General features: G+C 41.0%; 2 protein-coding genes and 1 long non-coding RNA gene across 4 annotated transcripts in view; 1 reads left to right on the top strand and 2 right to left on the bottom strand.

The window, feature by feature from the left end:
- Window positions 1-16680, top strand: part of lrp2a (low density lipoprotein receptor-related protein 2a) — a 36876-nt gene extending 20196 nt beyond the window's left edge. The window contains exons 43-80 of one of the 2 annotated variants that reach the window (XM_072444406.1): window positions 63-263; window positions 392-418; window positions 511-546; window positions 624-866; window positions 953-1078; window positions 1782-1901; window positions 2366-2500; window positions 2811-3012; window positions 3089-3384; window positions 4303-4969; window positions 5665-5835; window positions 5902-6125; window positions 6879-7056; window positions 7813-8009; window positions 8092-8337; window positions 8471-8599; window positions 10379-10498; window positions 11160-11276; window positions 11782-11898; window positions 12058-12195; window positions 12404-12526; window positions 12601-12729; window positions 12801-12932; window positions 13021-13152; window positions 13247-13390; window positions 13460-13625; window positions 13699-13827; window positions 13897-14120; window positions 14193-14372; window positions 14486-14605; window positions 14766-14856; window positions 14978-15045; window positions 15342-15459; window positions 15552-15672; window positions 15876-15986; window positions 16060-16173; window positions 16255-16326; window positions 16410-16680. In XM_072444406.1, coding sequence (XP_072300507.1) covers window positions 63-263; window positions 392-418; window positions 511-546; window positions 624-866; window positions 953-1078; window positions 1782-1901; window positions 2366-2500; window positions 2811-3012; window positions 3089-3384; window positions 4303-4969; window positions 5665-5835; window positions 5902-6125; window positions 6879-7056; window positions 7813-8009; window positions 8092-8337; window positions 8471-8599; window positions 10379-10498; window positions 11160-11276; window positions 11782-11898; window positions 12058-12195; window positions 12404-12526; window positions 12601-12729; window positions 12801-12932; window positions 13021-13152; window positions 13247-13390; window positions 13460-13625; window positions 13699-13827; window positions 13897-14120; window positions 14193-14372; window positions 14486-14605; window positions 14766-14856; window positions 14978-15045; window positions 15342-15459; window positions 15552-15672; window positions 15876-15986; window positions 16060-16173; window positions 16255-16326; window positions 16410-16574 — 6029 coding nt within the window. In that variant the 3' untranslated portion in view covers window positions 16575-16680. The remainder of the gene's footprint in view (window positions 1-62; window positions 264-391; window positions 419-510; window positions 547-623; window positions 867-952; window positions 1079-1781; window positions 1902-2365; window positions 2501-2810; window positions 3013-3088; window positions 3385-4302; window positions 4970-5664; window positions 5836-5901; window positions 6126-6878; window positions 7057-7812; window positions 8010-8091; window positions 8338-8470; window positions 8600-10378; window positions 10499-11159; window positions 11277-11781; window positions 11899-12057; window positions 12196-12403; window positions 12527-12600; window positions 12730-12800; window positions 12933-13020; window positions 13153-13246; window positions 13391-13459; window positions 13626-13698; window positions 13828-13896; window positions 14121-14192; window positions 14373-14485; window positions 14606-14765; window positions 14857-14977; window positions 15046-15341; window positions 15460-15551; window positions 15673-15875; window positions 15987-16059; window positions 16174-16254; window positions 16327-16409) is intronic. The other variant, XM_072444407.1, reaches the window with a different exon arrangement.
- LOC140359473 (uncharacterized) lies at window positions 16605-17397 on the bottom strand. Its single transcript, XR_011926862.1, has 2 exons — window positions 17093-17397; window positions 16605-16964 (listed from the first exon to the last, which is right to left on the bottom strand). It is a non-coding gene; the product is annotated as an uncharacterized lncRNA (long non-coding RNA).
- Window positions 17398-17595: 198 nt separating this feature from the next.
- On the bottom strand, window positions 17596-21408 carry rdh1 (retinol dehydrogenase 1). The gene is made up of 5 exons (XM_072444408.1): window positions 21363-21408; window positions 20192-20522; window positions 18203-18461; window positions 17967-18130; window positions 17596-17861 (listed from the first exon to the last, which is right to left on the bottom strand). The coding sequence occupies exons 1-5, from the start codon at window positions 21375-21377 to the stop codon at window positions 17644-17646; spliced, it is 987 nt and encodes a 328-aa protein (XP_072300509.1). The 5' UTR covers window positions 21378-21408; the 3' UTR covers window positions 17596-17643.
- Between the last annotated feature and the right edge of the window lie 179 nt (window positions 21409-21587).

Below are 21587 nucleotides of genomic sequence, written 5' to 3'. Positions count from 1 at the left end.
ACCAAGTAAACCAATAATCTGTATTGTGTTCAACTTGCTGTTTGTGTCTGGCTTTCCTTTAGGGCCCAGTGGAGCTGAATGCAAGTGTCCATCAGAGGGTCGATGGTATTTGGCTGATAATACACATTGTATACTTGACAACGGGACTCGCTGCCAACCAGGCCAGTTCACCTGTATGAACGGCCGCTGTATCCGTGCCCAGTGGAAATGCGATAACGACAATGACTGTGGAGACGGCAGTGATGAATTAGAGCGAGTGTGTGGTAAGATATTTCATTACTCTGCTTGCCGTTGCTTCACTCAAAAACAATACCTTTCTTTTCTTTTTCTACAATATATTTACTAACACTAACAAGATTCCTTTCTCAATTTAAATCTTTTGCTGCCTAAGGACCCAAGATCTATTTTAAAAATGATGGTGTGTATAGGTGCTTGTTTTATTAACAGTCCATTCCTGAACTAATTATTTAAACTAACAAATCAAATATACACTTACTTTATTGCATGCAGTCCCTCCGATGCTATCATCTTTTATTAGCTTGTCAGGTAAAGGCTGAAAACATTTTTATTTGAAATTTCCTTTGCCCCTTTTTACATGCTAACTTCACTTTCATGATTGTCAGCCTTCCATACGTGTGATCCTACGGTCTTCACCTGTGGTAATGGACGCTGTGTGCCTTACCACCACCGCTGTGACCACTATGACGACTGCGGAGACAACAGTGATGAGGACGGCTGCCTGTTCAGACCCTGCGATCCCAATGCCGAGTTCACCTGCAGTAACGGACGCTGCATTGCCAAAGAATACGTGTGCAACGGAATCAACAACTGTTACGATAACGGTACCTCCGATGAACAGAACTGCCGTACGTTTGGAAATATGTTTAACAAATATAACATAATTATATTGATCATGTTAACAAATGGTAGTTGTTCTTTTTTTTTATTCTAGCTGAGAGAACGTGTCAACCAGAGCAGACAAAATGCCAGTCTACCAACATCTGCATCCCACGCTCATATTTGTGTGATGGAGACAACGACTGCGGGGATATGAGTGATGAAAGCTCTACACACTGCGGTGAGTTCACTTTTAAATAGTAGGATAAATGCAAAGTAAAGATAATGACAATGTTTAGATTTACTGGTTTTAGCACTGAATTAACCACAATCCAGGCAAGTGATTATTTATGATGATAATTGGTTTCTTGGTTCTCGTTAATAATACAAAGCTGATAAACCAAATTGATTAGGACAGCAACAGTATGATGACTTAGTGGCTAGTACTCTCGCCTCACAGAAAGAAGGTTCCTATTTTGATTCCTGGGCCAAGTGAGCTTTATGTTGTGGAGTCTGCCTGTTTCTCACTTTGTCTGGGAGAGTTTCCTTTGGGCTCCCGTCAACCTAAAATCATGCAGAAGAGTAAAAAACCACCAGCTCAGGTGATCCTGGGCAAAGCTTGTTCAAGATCTAGAGATGGGTCCCCTGGTTCAGCACTGGGAACAGATTTCCCCAACTGCATTGAAGGATAGGGTCTAAAACTGATTACCCTAATATCCCTACTGAAATCTATATTTTATACCCTAACCTGTTTTTCATATTTAGCAAAAAAAAACGTAGCTGTACACTTTTATGTATGCATGGATGTATATATGTATGTATGTATGTCTGTATTATTTATTTATTTATTTATTCTCAACAGAAAATCTTAACTTAATACTTAAATTTCTGTATATTCTTGTCATCCATTAGTCCAGTTATATATCGGTTTCGTCTCTCCACAGCTGCGGCCACATGTTCCCCGAGTGAGTTCCGTTGCTCTAGCGGGCGGTGCATCCCTGCTCACTGGTACTGTGATGGAGGAGCGGACTGCGCCGATGGATCTGATGAACCCCAGTCCTGCAGTGAGTAGTCTGGCCCTTCCCCCGTCATCAGCTGCTCCGTTATTGACTGTCTCGGTGTCTGCATCCGTGTGCGGGTGCGGGACGTTAGAGACGCATCCAGGAGTGACTCAGTGGTGTATGTCTTTGTTGGGGATGTGGTCAGTCAGGCCTCCCATTGTGGTCCACATTCCTCCGCAGTGACGCCCCTCAGAGTGCGGCGACAAACAGCTCCTCCCCCTCCCTTTGTCCAGCCGTGGTTAGCCAGCTTCACTTTGGCTTTTGTTTAGACAACTCACCATGCATGGGAATGTGGAGTTGCCATGACAATAATGAAAGCTCTGCCAAAGTTTAATTGCACCCGTTTATTAGCATGAAAAGTTGTGGGGGAACGCACTGAGATCATTAAAAACAATTCCCGATCTACAATGTACTCAAGCAGTGATAAACAGCCGGCTAATATCAGTTATGTGTCTTCATTTGTACAGCAACCCCTCGTCCTAGACCTTGCAGCGCTGAGCAGTTTCGCTGTGATGATGGGAGGTGCATTGCGTCATCTTGGATTTGTGATGGGGACAATGACTGCGGTGACATGAGTGATGAGGACCAGCGGCACAACTGTGGTATGGCTTTGAAAGGACCGTTTTATTTTATAGGGAATTGTCGCGTGACTTTCAGACTAGACTTGAGCCAATTTGAAAGTAGTGATTTGGAGGCCTTCTGGTTTGACACCACCGCCAGCCTCTTAAGTATCCAGTTACAGATGTTTAGAGGAAGTAGTTGACATTCCTGATTTTTCCTGCTTCACTTGTTGCATTGTACCCTTCGTCTTTTTAACAATAAGATGCCAGAAGTTAAAGTCATCAGCTTAAGTCAATCACCAGTTGAAACACTGACCTACAGCCGTCTTAACGTCTTAAAATATCTCCCCAGCAAATCGCAGATGCTCGGATTCAGAGTTTACCTGTGTGAACAACCAGCCGCCCCAGAGAAAGTGCATTCCTCGTGACTGGGTCTGTGACGGCGATGCAGACTGCACGGATGCGTTGGACGAGCATCAAAACTGTTCGCGGAGATCTTGTGGCGTCAATGAGTTCACTTGTAGCAACGGCCTCTGTATACGCAGCTCATACAGGTAAAACATAGGCTCAAATCCGTTTAAAGTACCAAAACCGAGCCAGTATGACTGAAATATTGTTTCTCAACCTCAGATGTGACAGACGCAATGACTGTGGGGACAGCAGTGATGAGCAGAGCTGCACCTACCAGCCCTGTCAGCAGCACCAGTTTACCTGTCAAAATGGCCGCTGTGTATCCCATGATTTTGTCTGTGACGGGGATAACGATTGTGGAGATGAATCAGATGAACAGGAACACATGTGCCATACTCCAGCTCCCACCTGCCCCCCAGGACAGTTCAGGTGTGAAAACGGACATTGTATCCCACTGGAAAAGGTGTGCGACAGAAGCGATGACTGCAACGATAACAGCGATGAGAAGGGATGCGGTGAGTCAGTCAGAAATATGCAATGTACTGCTTGTACTGTGCTCACAAATGTGTAAAAAAAAGTTGGCATTAATACTCAAAATGTCTATATACCTAGGACAGTACCAATTAGTAGTAATTTAGTTTTACTTGTTTGATTTAGTTTTACTTGTTTGAGTATTTTCTTTTTTGAGTAGTCAATGAATTGTTTAGGTGAGTTAGCGGCATTTTTGGAGTGACTGGACAGTATAATCTGCCTTTTCACTTACACCAGGCACGTCCAAACTACGGCCCGGGGGCCAAATGCGGCCTGCAGATAAGTTTTTGTTGGCCCTCTGGCTTCCTGCTAAGTTGGTCCAAACAACAAAAAGTAGTACTTTTTACTATGAAATTGGAAGAATTCAAGCATTTTTATGTGATAACAACCTATTATTAAAGTCCCAAGTATTATTAAAGGTGTGGATGCTCATCAAACAATGCCAAATGCAAAATCTTTCAGTATTCACTTTCAAATTCAACATTGTCGGGTTGTTTGTGGCCCTCTGCTCCATATAAGTTTCAAAATGTGACCCTCGGTGAAAAAAGTTTGGACACCCCTGACTTACACAATCGAATCCTAATAATTTTTAGAGCTTTGCCAGTGTCATATGTGTGATCCACAGTCTTTAGTCGACCAAGGATTTCTTTAGTCGACTACAGCCCTAATACCCATGCTTGAGATCCAATTTAACACTAGGTCAAAAATGATTACAGTAACTAATCTCAATGACCTAAAATTAAATATATAAATATAAATGCAATACATTTTACACAGGAGAAATGTAGTCATGCACCTATTACCGGTACTTTGGTTTATTATTGGCAAGAGAAGTTGGGTAAAAATGTGATAATAATTTCAACTTTGCTCATAACAATATTCATACTATGTTTTTATTGTAGGTGTCAATGAATGCACAGAGTTATCTACTCACAACTGTGACCACAACTGCACTGACACACCCACCAGCTTCATCTGCACCTGTCGCCCGGGCTACAGCCTCATGTCCGACGGCAAAACGTGTGACGATGTGAACGAGTGTGCCGAAACCCCCCACGTTTGCAGCCAAATCTGTGAGAACACTGTGGGCTCCTACGTGTGCAAGTGCGCCCCGGGATACCTCCGCGAGCCCGACGGACACCGCTGTCGCCAAAACAGCAACATCGCTCCTTACCTCATCTTCAGCAACCGCTACTATCTGAGGAACCTGTCCACCGATGGGGAAGCTTACTCCCTCATCCTGCAGGGCCTGACCAGTGTGGTGGCATTGGACTTTGATCGCGTGGAAAAGCGTTTGTATTGGATCGATGTAAACCGCAGGGCGATTGAGCGAATGTCTTTCAATGGCAGCAACAGAGAAGTGGTGGTCAACGGCGTGCTCCACGGCGAGGGGCTGGCAGTGGATTGGGTCGCCAGGAAACTCTACTGGGTGGACAGCTTCTTGGACTGTCTCAAAGTTAGCGAGCTGGATGGACGCTTTGTGAGGAAGCTAGCTGAACACTGTGTGGATGCCAATAATACTTACTGCTTTGAGAACCCAAGGGCACTAGTTTTGCATCCAAAATATGGGTAGGTGAATGTTCATGTCGCTGTCTTTTTTTCATGTGTTTATTAAATAGTCTAAGGGTGCGCTCACATTATTATTTGGTCCTAAAGTTAGCCCATTTTAGACCTAGTTTTAGTCCTTGTTTCGTCCTGATCTAATCTAAGTTTACATCTTGTTTAGGTTTGGTTCATGTGCAAGTGTGAATCACGATAAAATGTTCAGAGCACCCTTTTTTACCCTTTTTAAAAAATAATAATAACTCAAAGGTACACTGTGTAACTCTTCTGGTGGAGGGTGGCTACCTGCTTGTTTCCATGGAGCAAGCACGGGATGCCACCAGCCGAAGATACAGATCAGATCTGTGGAAAAGGAAACACAATATTTATAAATGACCTGTAACTGAATAAATGCAAGATAGAGATTAGTTTAATGTGGAGCATTCCAGGTAACACAAAGATATCTCCATGGAGACAAGCTGGTGGTGGATTCCTCCCTTGAAAAGTTACATAGTGCACTTTAAACATCTCTTTTGTTGACATGCGCAATTTAATAATAATTGACAACATTTTTAGCAAACAGGAAGATAATGTGTGATTGCAATTGAATTATTTAAAGCTATGTTCTAAACATATGGATTACATGATTCTAATTGTATGACTTGCTGTGCTTTAGTGTTCAATTCCATCCAAACATCCTTATTATTATTATTTTTCTTTAGGTTTGTATACTGGACAGACTGGGGAGACAAAGCATTTATTGGTCGTGTTGGGATGGACGGAACCAACAAAACAGCCGTTATCACCACAAAGTTAGCATGGCCTAACGGTATCACTATTGACTATACTAACGACAAGCTCTACTGGTCTGACGCACATCTTAACTACATTGAGTAAGTTTATTCCTCTTCTGTTAACTGTCCATAAATCCCTTGCTAATTTCGATTCATTTCTTTCAGATTCTCAGATTTGGATGGTCGGCACAGGCACACGGTTTACAATGGGAATTTGCCACATCCCTTTGCTCTGACTGTGTTTGAGGACACTTTATACTGGACGGACTGGAACACACGAACCATAGAGAAGGGCAACAAATATGACGGGTCTGGACGTGAAGCATTAGTTAACACCACTCACAGGCCATTCGACATCCACGTGTGCCATCCTTACAGACAGCCTATTGGTACGTTTTCTTAGAGTCTTAATCCTAATGTAGACTAGGTTTGGTCCGGTTTCCTGTTCCGGTTTAGTCATGATCTAGTCTTGTCCAGGTTAAGGTTAAGGGACACTTTATTGTCCCTGTAGTGATATTAGTCATCTGGATTTGAGTTTTAAATACTGGTGAATTTCTTTAATTTAATAAAATATAGAATGGGTTCTGTTTTGAATTCCAGTCGCGAAAGTTTGCAGAATTCATTGTGTTTTCCTCAGTTTAAAATTCAAAATGACAAATTTACTCTCTAAATATTCAGTACAAAAGAGAGTTCAATCCCTCAAATTCAACAGTCTAAATTCAGAGTTAAGCTCGATATGAGTGAAAAATGTCAACAATGAATCAAGATACAAATATTTACTATGAATATTCCACTCTATATTTAGACTATTGAATTTGTGGGCTTGAACACTCTTTGCATTAAATATTGAAAAGGTACATTTGTAATTTAAACACAATGTAAATGTATAATGCAAAATTAAAAAAATGTAAAAAAGTGGGATAAAAAAAGTGAAAAATTGTTCATCACTTGAAAGTCAAAATATGATTAATATATGATTAAAATCTTTCCTATTCTGGGTTCAAGAGTAAATTTCGATGTGTGTACAATTGTGAACGCAGCTAAAACCATTCAGTTATTCAGTCTACATTTTCAAGTCAAACAATTGCTGCCCTGTGTCTGCCCCGTGATGGTGACTTGACCCTCTGACTTTCCTCTCGTAGTAAACAATCCCTGCTCCGTGAACAATGGCGGCTGTTCTCACCTGTGCTTGATCAGTCACGGAGGGCGAGAACACATCTGCGAATGCCCGGACCACTTCCTCAGTGTGCAGATCGGAGGTGTGACCCGCTGCCTCCCTGCGTGCTCCAGCACCCAGTACAGATGCAACGACAATGAACGGTTTGTCACCTGCTCTTAAATGCCTCTTTGCTTACAATGGCCATCATCTGTTATAGGAAATACATTAACATTGAAATACAATATTATTCCAGTTCACCCTGGCACAGTTTTGCTTTAGTTCTGTGATCTTGAAAACCCCTCAGTGATGTTGATTATTTATTAATCATGCTTTTGGACAATAATGTAAAATTGATTCTAAACCTTTCCCTCATCTCTCTGTAAAGTTAAATTAGAAATATTTAGGGAGAGGTTTGCGTTTCTGTTACTTAATTCTGAAATTTTAAATCTGAAAAATATGATTAGAAAATCTGGGGGGAAAAATTTGGAACATAATTCACAAACTAGTATTTTGATTCAACAATATGGTGAAGCAAAAAACAGTGAATAATAATAGTAATTTATAAACTATGACCAAATAAAGGCATGCTAAAATGTAAATAAGTAAAAATAGACATAGACCGGTATATAATACAAAAATGTACAGTATGAACAGAACGAATCTAGAAGTGCAAATAAATGATTGTATTGCTGAAGTATTGTTGGAGTGAGTTGTTCAAAGTGATTGGTGTTATGAAGTGTTCATGAGTCCAAGGACAGAGGGCATTTACTGAATCTAAGAATCAGGTTTAGGTAGGTTAAAGGTAGGTATCAATTAAAGGTAGGTTGTCAATTACCATTACTGTGAAAAACTATCATCAGAACTGTTATCAGAAGTGATCACTGTTTCCTTGCTCATGTGCGACCTTCGCTCCACAGGTGTATCCCCATCTGGTGGAAGTGTGATGGCCAGGCAGACTGTAGAGACAGTTCAGACGAGACCCCAACATGCCCCACTCACCACTGCAGGCTCGGACAGTTTCAGTGCAACGATGGGAACTGCACCAGCCCCCACTTCTTGTGCAACACTCACCTTGACTGCCCCGATGGCTCTGATGAAGACCCAGTGCTTTGTGGTAGGCTATGGCAGAAATACCTAATAACCTAAAATGTGCACAATGCTATGCAGATTTATGGTAAAGGTTGTCTTTCATTTAGCAACCCACCAGTGTGAAGCTCACCAATGGCAGTGTGCAAACAAGCGCTGCATCCCCGAGTCTTGGCAGTGTGATGGTGAGGATGACTGTGGAGATCAGTCTGATGAAGACCCAGCCCACTGCTCGACTAGGACCTGTCGACCAGGGCAGTTCAAGTGTCGCAACGGGCGCTGTGTCCCCCAGAACTGGAAGTGTGACGTGGACGACGACTGTGGGGACAACTCTGATGAACCACTGGAAGAGTGCAGTAAGTAAATACAAACTATACCTCCAGAAAGGCTTGCAGTCTAACAAAAGAGTTTGTCAAATATTGTGCATATTCCATCCTCATGTTGATCTTGATGAGAACTTATGCCTCCCTATGATTTACCATTTTACAGTGGGGCCAACATATCGCTGTGACAACCACACTGAGTTTGACTGCCAGACCAACTACCGCTGTGTGCCCCTCTGGGCTGTATGCAATGGCCACAATGACTGCAGAGACAACAGTGATGAGCAGGGATGTGGTGAGTTCGAAACCTTTCATTTGCTAAAAATTGTGCAGCCATCTCAAAAGTATACTTGCAGTATACTAACTCAGTGTGTTTGTTATATTGAGTTAACTGATAACATTTAAAAAAAAAAAAAAAATCCTGCAAGACTTAAACTTCACTTAGACTAGAGTGAGTGCTTTAAACATGAGTGAAGGGCAATTAGCTGCTCCTCAGCCTCCTGCGCACGTTGCACAGTAAGGTGGTGGGAGGTGCTGATGGAGATGTCTCACATCTCTCCCTCCCCCGACACTTGCCACTCCCTTCCTCTCTGCAGATTTATGATCTGCCACACGTATGGCTCTGCACATGTGTATGTGTGTGTGAGTGTTGTTGCTCTGTCCTTGCATGGGGGCAGGGTTCACACACGTCTCTTTGTACTTTGGTACGAACTAAACACACTCGCCGTGACCCTCCCATTTCTTATCAGAGGCCCTGCTCCATTAGTGCCATGCTGGAGCAGGAGGGGAGATCCGTGCTAATCTTCCCGTAAGAATGTAGCAGATGGGCCAGGTGGACTGGCTAACACAGCTCTATCGCTGACCCCCAGCACCGTGTGGTAGAGACAGCTCTCCTCCGCTCCTCTCCCGTCTGCGCTTCTCATCCATGAGCTCTTATCCTGTGCACTGAATAGTGCAGAAGAAGGAGGTCACCCATCTGTCTTAGGCATGCTGCTTCACTCCCTCTCTGATGATTACACTTTAATTAAAAAGCAAGATGCCTGACATTTTCATCATTATTGAAATATCCCTCCAATCCCCTTGGATTGTGATGTTTCCTTACCATTGAACGATGTTTGAATTCCTGCTTATACTAATGTGTATACTGCCGTTGAGCCTTTGGGCCTTTGGGCAAGGCATTTAACCATTCTTGGCTTACACACTAGTGTATCAAGTGCCTATCTGTGTGAATGTGTGACTTGTGAAAACACTTTTATTTACGCTGATACAAAGTTATTGCTGGCTTTATCTAGGCTGGTGCACCAGCCCCTTCTTCCTTCTGCGATGTAGGACCATCATATATAACATGTCATGGCTGACATTGAACCAATCACAGCTGTTTATCTGTCATTCAAATGCAGAACATATTTCCTTTCAAAACATTCCCAATATATCTTTTATATATATATTATATATACCGGTATATAACTTCTCTCACCACTGATAAACAGCATTTGTTTTCCACCTTTCAGTCTTGTCCATAACAATTATTGTGGTCAAAATAAGAATTTGGACTAAATAGGAGAATAGCAAAAGAGTCATGGTAAAGGTACACTTTATTGTCATATCATTATTATTATTATTATTATTATTACTCATTTTTGTCATTACTATCACTATCATTGTCACTATCGTTGTCCTGGATATACTTATTTAGTCCACAGTATAGTAAAAAAACACTCGGACATACGAGAGGTGGTTTCCATGGGACAGCATCTATGTCCCAAGTAGAGACACTCCCAAAATGTCTTCCTTTTAATTCACCTTGAAAAAAGTGAGGAAAGAAATTATACAGGGTGAGTTTATTGACTCAATTGATTAAAGGGGTGACAAGGTGACAAGGACAATCTAAAAAAAAATGCATACACCCACACACATGATATTAACTAACTATGAATATATTGCCCACCTCTACTGGGTCTCGGCTTGTTCAGGAACACTGTAGCTGGAAGATTTGACCTATTTTTACCATGCTTTACATACTGTACAGTACTTTGTTGGAAAGCCTCAAATGCTAAAATGTTTTTTTTGTCAGATGACCTGACCTGTGACCCCAGTGGAGACTTTAGCTGTGACAACCACCGCTGCATTCCCCTGAGGTGGAAATGCGATGGAGACGATGACTGTGGGGACAACTCTGATGAACGCAGCTGCTGTGAGTGGTTTTTAAAGTACCTGATCTGATTCCATTTTCTTTTGTAGACTGGATTTTAGTCATCTTCAACCTACAGCTAGAGGAGACATCATTTATTTGACACATCATTTATTTTACTGAATACATTAAACAGATTATTCACACATGTTGATATAATTTAAGTATATGTACTTTGTGGATATAATGTGGGATTTTAATGTGGACCTGTGTATTGTTCAAATAAAAAGGAGTGCTTATGGTGAAGGATAGACCTGCTATCATTTTATCAGATGTGGGGAGGTTTTGTAAGAGGCTCAACACTTTGGTGGACAGTGAGTGCCTTATCAGCTGCCAGAAACAGCCTGTCCTCAGTACGTCAGAGTCTAGGAGTGAGGGAGTCTGTCACCCTTTGCCCCCTTAGAATTTAAACAAGTCTGAGAACATGCCAGTTAAAAGGATCATTTAGTTTCTATTAAGGGAACGGCGAATGCTAAATCATGATGGAAGTTATGAGCTCATGATATTCACAGTGAGAGTGTGAGAGTTCAAAATATGTGATTTTATGTTGCAGCATTAAGGTTACTTATATGAAAAAGTTTTTCCAAACATCTGTCCACTGAAAAATATGAATAGCATCCTAAAGGTCAGGTATTAGTACTCAGTCGTGTTGTGTTTTTCTCAGCTCCGCGCACATGCACTGAGAGTGAGTTTCGCTGTGACAATCTTCGCTGCATTCCTGACCGTTGGGTCTGTGACCATGACAACGACTGTGAGGACAATTCAGATGAAAGGGACTGTGGTGAGTGAAACCTTTTTGTTCAGGCCTGAACAGTAACACAGGCAGCACAAAACAAACCGGCAATAAAGCCCAATGCATAGATCCTAGACTAAAGTCATTCATTTAGAATAATCTTCATAAATGACTTCTGTCCCAGTGCAAAAAACAAACTCAAAAATAATTCACTTAAAAAATAATGGCGCTTTGATCATAGTAATGTCACGTCAATTTCAAACTTGATGCCAATATTAACAGAAAAGCTCAATAGTTGAAAATTATTTTGATATCGCAGTGATTGTTGCATTAGACTCAACACAAACTGTTGGTTCTTTCTTAGTATTTTGGGGCCTAAGCAAACCAGAAAGGTCCAATATTGTCCTGTTGGATATTTTTTTTCAATACTGAAATCTGATTAAATTAACATCTATTTTTCATGTTAGTTTTAGTATCACATATTATCTGGGTATCAATACTTTTGACCACCCTACTTGTAATATAAATGTATCATGTGTTATTTGTGTTGCAGAGTTGCGCTCTTGTCATTCTGGATTTTTCCAGTGTGGCAGTGGACATTGCATTGCTGAACGATTCAAATGTGATGGAAATGCTGACTGCCTGGACTATACAGATGAAATGTCATGCCGTGAGTTGATTTTATTGATAAAGTTTTATGTTATGTCAGTGTCTGCTGCAGCACCACTGTCTATATTTGAATGGCATTATGTACCAGACGCGCTCGTTTGTCTAATAAAATAGAATGTAATTCAAATACTTGCGCTTAACACACACTTCTGTCTTTCAGCGACACGATATCCCAATGGCACATACTGTCCTCCGTTCCTGTTTGAGTGCAAAAACCACGTGTGCATCCAGCCTCAGTGGAAATGTGACGGCGACAATGACTGTGGGGACAGTTCAGATGAGGAGCTCCACTTGTGCTGTAAGAAAAAGCTTCAGTCACAAAATTTATACCAGGACCAAATCAAATATTACATACAGTTAATGTAATAACACAGCAGTCCATAAATACATATGTTTTAGAAAGAATACATTATCATTATCTTATCTATATATTGTTTTTATGATATGTTTATGTACTTTATACTGTGTAAATACTGATCCTGTCCGTATTTACTTTTTTCCTTCAGCAACTATCCTGTGTGAGACTCCTTTTCGTTTCCGATGTGACAATAACCGCTGCATCTACAGTCACGAGCTGTGCAACTCTGTGGATGACTGTGGTGATGGCTCTGATGAGAGACAAGAAAACTGTATGTGTTTATGACGGCAATCTTAAGACCACATGTAGTGACATGATGTAACACGGTGTCTTGTTTACATCTAGGCATGACGCCGACACATGGACCCTGCTCAGAAGAAGAGTACAAATGCAGTAATGGGCAGTGTATCCCTCTGCAGTACGCCTGTGATGAGTATGACGACTGTGGGGACCAGTCAGACGAGCTGGGCTGCCGTACGTGCACAAACACAGGCACATGAATAGTGGTTATATACTTTGTCTGTCAGCTGTTTGTCTGTTTTTAGACCAGGGCAGCGGACACACATGCAGCCACAACATCTGTGAGCACAACTGCACTGACCTAACAGAGGGAGGCTTCCTGTGTTCCTGCAGGCCAGGCTATACACCAAAGGAAACTGAAAAACACAACTGTGAAGGTAACAGACGTTTATACAATAATGAAGATAGTGGCTCCTCTCATTCATATCACATCACTAACTTATTGTGCTATAATCTTTGTCACAGATATAAATGAGTGTGAAGTCTATGGCACATGTCCACAGGAGTGTAAGAACACAAAAGGCAGTTATGAATGCTTCTGTGCTGAAGGATTTGAGTCGTTTGGTGAACCTCGCGGTACTGAATGTGCTGCCCAGGGTAAGGACTGACATTAACAACTGTCACACAGGGCTTCACTACATTTAAACTACAGATTAGTTATTTGACACTGATCACTTTATGATATTCACAGGAAACCCACCAGTGCTACTCTTGCCAGACAATGTTCGAATTCGCCGTTTCAACCTATCCAATGAGCAGTATTCAGACTATGTGGACAATGCAGAGCACATTCAAGCTTTGGACTATCTGTGGGACCCTGAAAGACAAGGCCTCAGTAAGTCTATCTACACAAAACCATGCAATATATAACAGAGTGTAACTAATGGACATTTTGTGGCTGTAGGTGTGGTTTACTGGACAGTGCTTGGACGTGGATCTCAGTTTGGCACTATCAAAAGGGCTTATATGACCACTTTCAACGACCACGGCAACAATCCTGTGAAAGAGGTTGATCTAAATCTCAGATACATTGCAAACCCTGACGGCATCGCCGTGGACTGGGTTGGCGGGTAAAAGACTCATTCAGCAGTTACTTCTCTACTGTAGTTTTAGATTATTTCTCATCATGTATTCATGTTATAGGCACATTTACTGGACAGATTCGGGGACCAATCGCATTGAAGTGGCCTTGCTGGACGGCCGATACCGTAAATGGTTGATCCACACAGATCTTGATCAGCCTGCTGCTATTGTTGTCAATCCATCTCTTGGGTATGTCTACTATTTCTATTTATTTATTCAACGTGGGGTAGTAAATGTTGGATTATTTCTTTGGGATAGCACGATGTATTGGACAGACAGGGGCAGACGTCCAAAAATCGAGTCTGCGTGGATGGATGGGCAGCACAGAGAGGTGCTTGTAGGTGAGGAGGACTTGGGCTGGCCCACTGGACTGGCTGTGGACTATACCAATGGAAACAGGCTCTACTGGTGTGACTCAAAAGAAAACATAATTGAATCCATGAAGCCCGATGGCACAGACAGAAGAATCGTCACATCTGGAGGTAAAAACATCAGCCCACTCAAGAAAAGTGTCCGTTGATATCAGACTACACTGTTTGGTTTTCTCTTTGCAGACATTGGGAACCCGTACAGTTTAGATGTTTTTGAAGGTCACGTGTACTGGACCACTAAAGAGAAAGGGGAAGTATGGCGGACTAACAAATTTGGGAATGGTCATAAAGTCAGGGTCCTAACCATCAACCCCTGGCTCACACAAGTCCGCATTTACCAGCAGCATCGGCACAACCTCACAGGTAATAACAATAGATCATATGTAATATATTGTCTTCATGACTGTTTCTGTTTTTTAATACACAACTGAGTGTTTGTATCAGTTCTTATGTTCATGATTTCCCCCTGTGTTCAGTGAGCAACCCATGTAAGAGTGTGTGCAGTCACCTGTGCCTTCTGCGTCCTGGAGGTTACACCTGCAGCTGCCCACAAGGCTCCTCTACGGTTCAGTTTGACTCGAATGTCTGCGATGCAGGTATTAATCACTGACTTGTTTCTCACTTTATGTGTCGCATCATATCCACTCTTGATATTTGCATGGCTGCTATTTTTTTTATTTCTGGTACTGTGCTGTGAGACATGTTGTTTTTTATTAAATTATATGTTTTATTTATGCTTGGCTTTCGCTCTTGCAGCCATTGAGGCCGCTGTCACAATGCCCCCTGCATGTAGATGTATGAATGGTGGAACCTGCTACTTTGATGAGGAGGTTCTTCCAAAGTGCAAGTGAGTCTGGCTGCAGTGGTCTTCATCACGAGAAGTCATTCCCTGTCTTTTGTTTCTCCCTTTGGATTTACTCTTTACTGTGTGTACATTTTGAGAAGAGGTTATGGTGTATGTTTTGCAGATGTCCTTATGGGTATCTGGGCAGTTATTGTGAAATGGGGAAAGTGAAAAGTGCTCCTGCTGGGACAGGTATGTTCATTTTAATTATTTCACATGACACTTTTACGATACGGGTGCAATTAGTGCAACAAACTGAGCAGTATGGAGGGTGTATCAAACATTGTTTTATATAAAGAGCTTTTTGAACTGCAACACTAAACGTTACCTCCAAACGCTTTTAACTTACAGGGCAAAAGCCACAATAGTGGAAATATTGTTTTGTGTTTTGGATAAATAAATAAATACATATCTGTTCATATTTGATCTAAATATAGTCACTTTTATTATATTATTTATTTATTATTATTACTTTTGTGTCTTTGCAGCAGTGGCAGTTTTGCTCGCAGTCATTATCATCATCATTACTGGAGCTCTGGCTGTTGGGGTTTTCCTCAACTACAAACGGACTGGATCGTTTATCCCTTCAATGCCAAAGTTACCTAGGTATTTTACAAAATCCATAGTAATTATTGACACACTACATAAAAACTTAATTAATGAATTACTGTCTCTACTGTTTTTGTTCCAAAATGCAGCCTTAGCAGTCTGGTGAAATCTGGGGACACGGGGAATGGAGTAACCTTTCGTTCAGGTGAAAATGTGGACCTTGGGCCGACACATATTAGCGTGTCATTTATTGACACAGCCATGCAGATGGTGAGTTCAAGATTTGACCATTAATGACTTCATTAGTAACTTAGAATGTAACATCAGCAATTCAATTCCAAAAACAAGAGTTAGTCTCACTACTTATTAACAAATGTCAACTGCTCAGTCAGCAACTAGAGGCAAAACACATTTGTAATAGTGTGTTTTAAGCTGAGACGGTTGATTTGTAAAACATTACTAATTTTGCACAGGATGATAATTTTGCACTGGAAGCTGGGAGGCAGCCAATGACCTTTGAGAATCCTTTATACGCCAATGCAGCAGGGGTTTCTGGAGACCCTGCTGTTATTCATGCAACACAAGTAATATTCTTTTTATTGTTTCTGTAAAATAGTATTATTCAAATTAATATTATCCAAAATCTCTTCCAAACAGGTCACAGTCAATGTGAGCAGTGATCCATTGGCAAACAACTTTGTTAATCCAGTGTATCACAGTGAGCGAGCTGTGGCCGTGGAGAATCCTGCTGAAAGCTCAACATCTGAAAAGGTACTGTTGAACTGTTGAATAAGTGTGAGGCAGTTTATCCAAAGGACATCTCTGGTCTCATGTGGTTATTCTTGATTATAGGAGTCAAAGTGGAGCCAATTCAAAAGAAAATTGAGGCCAGGAACCACATTTGAAAACCCTTCATATTCAGAGGTGGATTACAGATTTGTGGATATAGATATTTGTTTGATACTTTATCTTTCATCTGTTAATATATTTATTTGTCTGTATTGTAGATGAAGGATGACAAGCCTGTTGGGAGCAGCGGCGACTCCTCGGAACCATCTCCGTTTGCACCTCCAGCCAAATTGCAGAAGAAGGAACGTCCCATGGCCTTCTCTCCCACTGAGGACACTTTCAAAGACACAGCCACTCTGGTCAAAGAGGACAGCGACGTATAACACTTGTTCAACCACGGGAACAAATAAACACACTTTGCACAGAATTTATTTTTTTATGCAGCCTGTGTACAAAACTCAAATTGTTGTTGGAGAGAAACATGTTTCTATAAATGAAGAGGTTTCTTTTATGACTCTGCCTTCTGATGTATCTAATGCCAATTCTTGTTTTATGTTTGTGTCCTTTATGCTGATGAACTTGTTGTATATCTTTGCACTGATGCTGCTGATAGATTTGTTAATATGTTGTATACTTGTAAATTTGAAGATGTAAGTTTGATGTCCTGTTTCATATAGATTTATATGAATAGTTCTACTGAACAATGTACAGTACTTAAGATGAATATAAGTTGCCATGAAGAAAAGTAGACACATCTATATATATATATATATCTATATCTATATATCTATATATATATATATATATATATATATATATATATATATATATATCTATATATATATATATATATGTATATATATATGTACATACATATATACATACATATACATATATATACATACATACACACATATATTTACCTCCTATCAGGGCTTCCAAAAAAATTATCACTTAATTGTTCATATTCACATTTACTCTGGCCAAAAATACTTGAATATGTTTTGAATAAAAAACAAATTTGCTGTTTAAAAATACATTGTTTAAGAATGGGTTCATTTTAGATGTTTTTCCACAATTATTGTTTTATATCTGAATGAGGGCAACTCTGTGATCATCCCACAATTATTCATGTTGAAATTGAAATTTGCTGCTGCTGAAACTGAATGAATAAATTTCTTATTTTGTAAACTGTTCTGAACTTCTTTACACACCATTACATGGTTAGTAGATTATTAGTAGATCATATTTGTAAAATGTCAACATTATATATGGGTTGAATAAACATAAAGGGTGGTAATTATGTACTAAATACAACATATAGAACTTTTTCAAGTTATAATAACTTTTACTTTAAATGTTCTCATATAATCAAACAAAATGTATTTGTTTTTTTTATCACAGTGATATTGAGTCCACTTAAGAAATGTATTTGCTTCCATTTTCACATATTCATGTACTTTTGGGCATAGGAAGAAGCACATTAACAACAAAATCAGACACAAAAGATGGGAGGTAGGACAGAGGAATCCAGAAGAACTTGGCATCCCAGCCTGCTCCATATCTGGTCCGAGGGTAGTACGCAGTCAGGGCGTGCTCCATGCAGTCAGTCACTTTGGAGAGGTCCGAACTGCACAAGATCCCCAGAGAAAAGTTCTGGGCTTTTACATCTGATAATGGAGGACAAAATCATTCAATAAATGTAATTTCAATAACTATAATGAACTTAAATATTAAGTCAGGTAAAGTACATCATAGACCTAGGTTTTGCTTACATTCTTGCATGTAAGCTGTCCCATACGAGTCCTTGACATCTTGTGGCAGATCAGTCCATAACCTTTTTAGGTCCCCTTCAATAGCCTTGGAATCGGTCACAGCGGTTTTGAAAAATCCTGGCTCAATAATGCTTACTTTGATGCCAAAATGTTGCATATCTCTCCTGAAATAGTACACACTTAATATTTCCTAATTATGTAATGTCACCTAAGTTTAAAAGTCATAGTTTAGTTACCTGAGGCTGTCGGAAAAGGCCTCCACACCATACTTGGAGAGACAGTATCCTCCTCCTGTGAGAGACAGTCGACCAAAGATGCTTGCCACGTTGACCACTCTGCCCTTAGCCTTTTTTAGGAGTGGCAGAAATTGGAGAGTTACATCAATGAGACCCAAAAGATTCACATCCAAAATTTTGGTGAAATCCTCAGGCTTCATCCACTCTACTGGACCAATGGGAATGGAAATGCCAGCGTTATTGACAAGACCCCACAGGCCTGTGTGCAGAATAAAGCACAGCACGTGGATCTATTAAAATAACACATAAATACATTATAGGGAAAAATAGCCCTACTTTGATATTCAGTATCCACTGCATGGGAAACCTTTAGGTTACTGCACCACCTTCTGGTCAGGTAAGATAAGATATTCCTTTATTGTCCCACATGGGGAAATTTCATTGGTGCAACGCAGGTAGATACAGAGGTAGATACAGAAGAACAGATCACTTATAGGAAGTCTGAAAAACACTTTCAGTAGAAGATCTCCTATAAATAAATAAAAACTCCCATAGACAAATAAATAAATAAATACCATTGCATGTGATCCCGACAGTAATTGCACATGAATATGTGTCACGACAGCACATAGATTGCACATGAATTTCACAGTAATTGCACATGAATTGCACATGAATTTCACAGTAATTGCACATGAATTGCACATGAATTGCACATGAATTTCACAGTAATTGCACATGAATTGCACATATGACAGAATTGCACATCAGTATTAGGTTAGGTCAGTATTGCGACGGGATAACGTGACGATCTCCGGGTAAGACGACTGTTCTCCGCAGTTTCATGAGTTCCTCCTTTGTGGAAACGCGGTACGGCGCAGGCCGGGGGGCGGGGCCGGAGCCGGGGGGCGGGGCCGGAGCCGGGGGGCGGGGCCGGAGCCGGGGGGCGGGGCCGGAGCCGGGGGACTCAGAGGCAAGACACATCGCAACGACACGACGAAAACACTCAATCCAGCCGAATAAAGTCAAAACAAGTTAATTTAAAGCGATTCCAGTGCGTGTCCCGATCGTTCGTGAAGTTCCTCTTTCATATAAACGTGTATATAAACGTGTATATAAACGTGTACCGACGTCACGCCGTACTTTAGCGCGGCCGGAGGGCGCGGGGGGGGGGGGGGGCTGGTGGGCTCGCTCGGAGCTAGCTCACGTCACAACAACACAACGAACGCAACGAAAAACGCTCAAATCCAGCCGAAAAAAGTCAAAAACAGTTGAATTAAAACCCTATCGTACAGTAAAATAGAAAAAATATACTAACTATATTTACAAAATATAGGAGATAAAGCACAATAAGTGTGAGAAAGAAGAGAGAGCGTTTACACCGGGCTGCCAGCTGTACCAGCGCCTTATGACGTATCAATGTACTGCTGTCGCTTACTTACATTTTCTAGTTACCTTTGCATCTTGTGTTGAATGTTACTGGACATACATTTATATGCAGCCAATGTAAGACAAACATGATCTTTAATTACTTGCTTGAATTAAATGTTAGAATAGGCTGTAAAAGCTATAGGTTGGTTTGCAACTGGATCCCACAGTCAGGCCAGTTCAGAGCAATGTACAACTGACGCCTCTCCAAGTGTAATGTAAAATGTGCTCTGGGGTTAAATTATTTATTATAGCTCTGACTTCTGGAAGCACCACAGATTTATGCAAGGAAAATGTGCTATCTCCTTTTACTGTCAAAATAAGAAAGCGTGTTAATCCCACATGACACAAAACAAATTCCAACATGTAAATTTCAGTCTCTGGGAACTGAACATTTCTGTAATAAATGAGGTATGCTCTTGAATCAGTAGGAGGAGGATGTGTTGGTGATGGGGTGGTCCAGGTTTGGCCTTTATCTTAACGGTGCTTCACTCGGACTGGCACCCTATCGGAGCGTGTGCCCCCCCTGCTGTCCCGCTCTCTCCTCCCCGCCTGCCTCACCTCTCTGTCCGACCTCTGCTCTCACAAACTCCGCCGCCTTCTTGATACTCGCGCTGTCTGCGACGTTCAGCAGCACCGTCCGGAGTCTGGAGGAGGCAGAGGCCGACAGGTTCGCCGCACCCTTCTCCGTGAGGCAGCCGGCGATGACAGGGATGCCCTTCGCGTCCAGCTGCAGGGCCAGAAGGTTCCCAAAGCCACTGTCGCAGCCCGTGACCAGCACATGCCTCCGGGGCAGCAGGTCCACTCTGAAGGAGTCTCGGATGGAGCGCAGGAAAAGGAATGCGGTGGTGAGGAGAGCAAGAGAGGAAAGCAGCAGATGAGACTGGAAAACCTGAATGAAAGTGTTAATTCATTGAGAGAATGGTACAAACAAGTTGTGTTGCCATGTCCCAACACTTACACACACATTGTCCGTTAAGATGTATTTTTGTCAGTGGTATATTAATAACTGGAACACTTTTTGGCAGCATGAGATGGGGTGAAGTGTGGGGAGAGACATTCAAGCAAATCAAGTTGGCCAAATAGACTTTTTCCTTTTTCTTCAGCACTCTACGGGCTGTTGTAAAACAGTAAAACACCAATATACCGTGATACTAATTTCACAATATGTCGATATCCTTGACTGCTGTATTGATATATCACCAGTAATTTTTGGTATATTTTGCTTATTTAGCAAAAGGAAACATATTCATATGTTTAAATGTATTTGATTCTTAAAAAATAGTGATATGGCGGAATATCTTGTGCATTATATTGATTATTGCATGCAAAATTGTGATCTTATTGTGAGCCATGTATTGTGCCCATATTGACTCATGGCCTCAGATTCCCAGCCCAATACTCTGTACAGACTAAATCTGTATACAACACCTTGAATGGACTCTAGTGACCGGTCATAAAGTCCACTCTTCCACTCTTATCTTTGTCTGATATTGTTAAGCACAGTCTGTATCTGCTATGATTAGCAGATACAGACTGTGCTCACAATGTAAATAAATAAAATGTAAATAGCATTGACAAATGTTCAAATCAGAAAATTCATCATACACTTAATACAACTGACTGATCTGATTATAGCCCACCACCAGAAACGTTACATAGTGTCCCTTAAATTATAACCAAGAAGCTGGAAAATGTAATCTGTTAAACAAAACACACAAAAAACACTCACCTCTAACAAATCCATTGAAAAAGATCTGGTGAACAATGGTCAGAATAGTTATGGCCTTTTGTAATAGTTATGGCCTTTTGCACCCAGCAGGTGGCATCATAGCACACGAAAGAACAACTACAAAGCAACAGTTTGCCTCTTTCTATACATTTGTAGGAACTTATACATTACTTAAAAAAGAAGACATTTTTCACTTACTTTTGAAATATCTCCGATTTGCATGCA

Source organism: Eucyclogobius newberryi, unplaced genomic scaffold (assembly GCF_026437365.1).
Source record: "Eucyclogobius newberryi isolate DKJ021-1_F unplaced genomic scaffold, fEucNew1.0.hap1 SCAF_14, whole genome shotgun sequence".
Lineage (NCBI taxonomy): Eukaryota > Metazoa > Chordata > Actinopteri > Gobiiformes > Gobiidae > Eucyclogobius > Eucyclogobius newberryi.
This window is presented reverse-complemented; position numbering and strand designations above follow the sequence as displayed.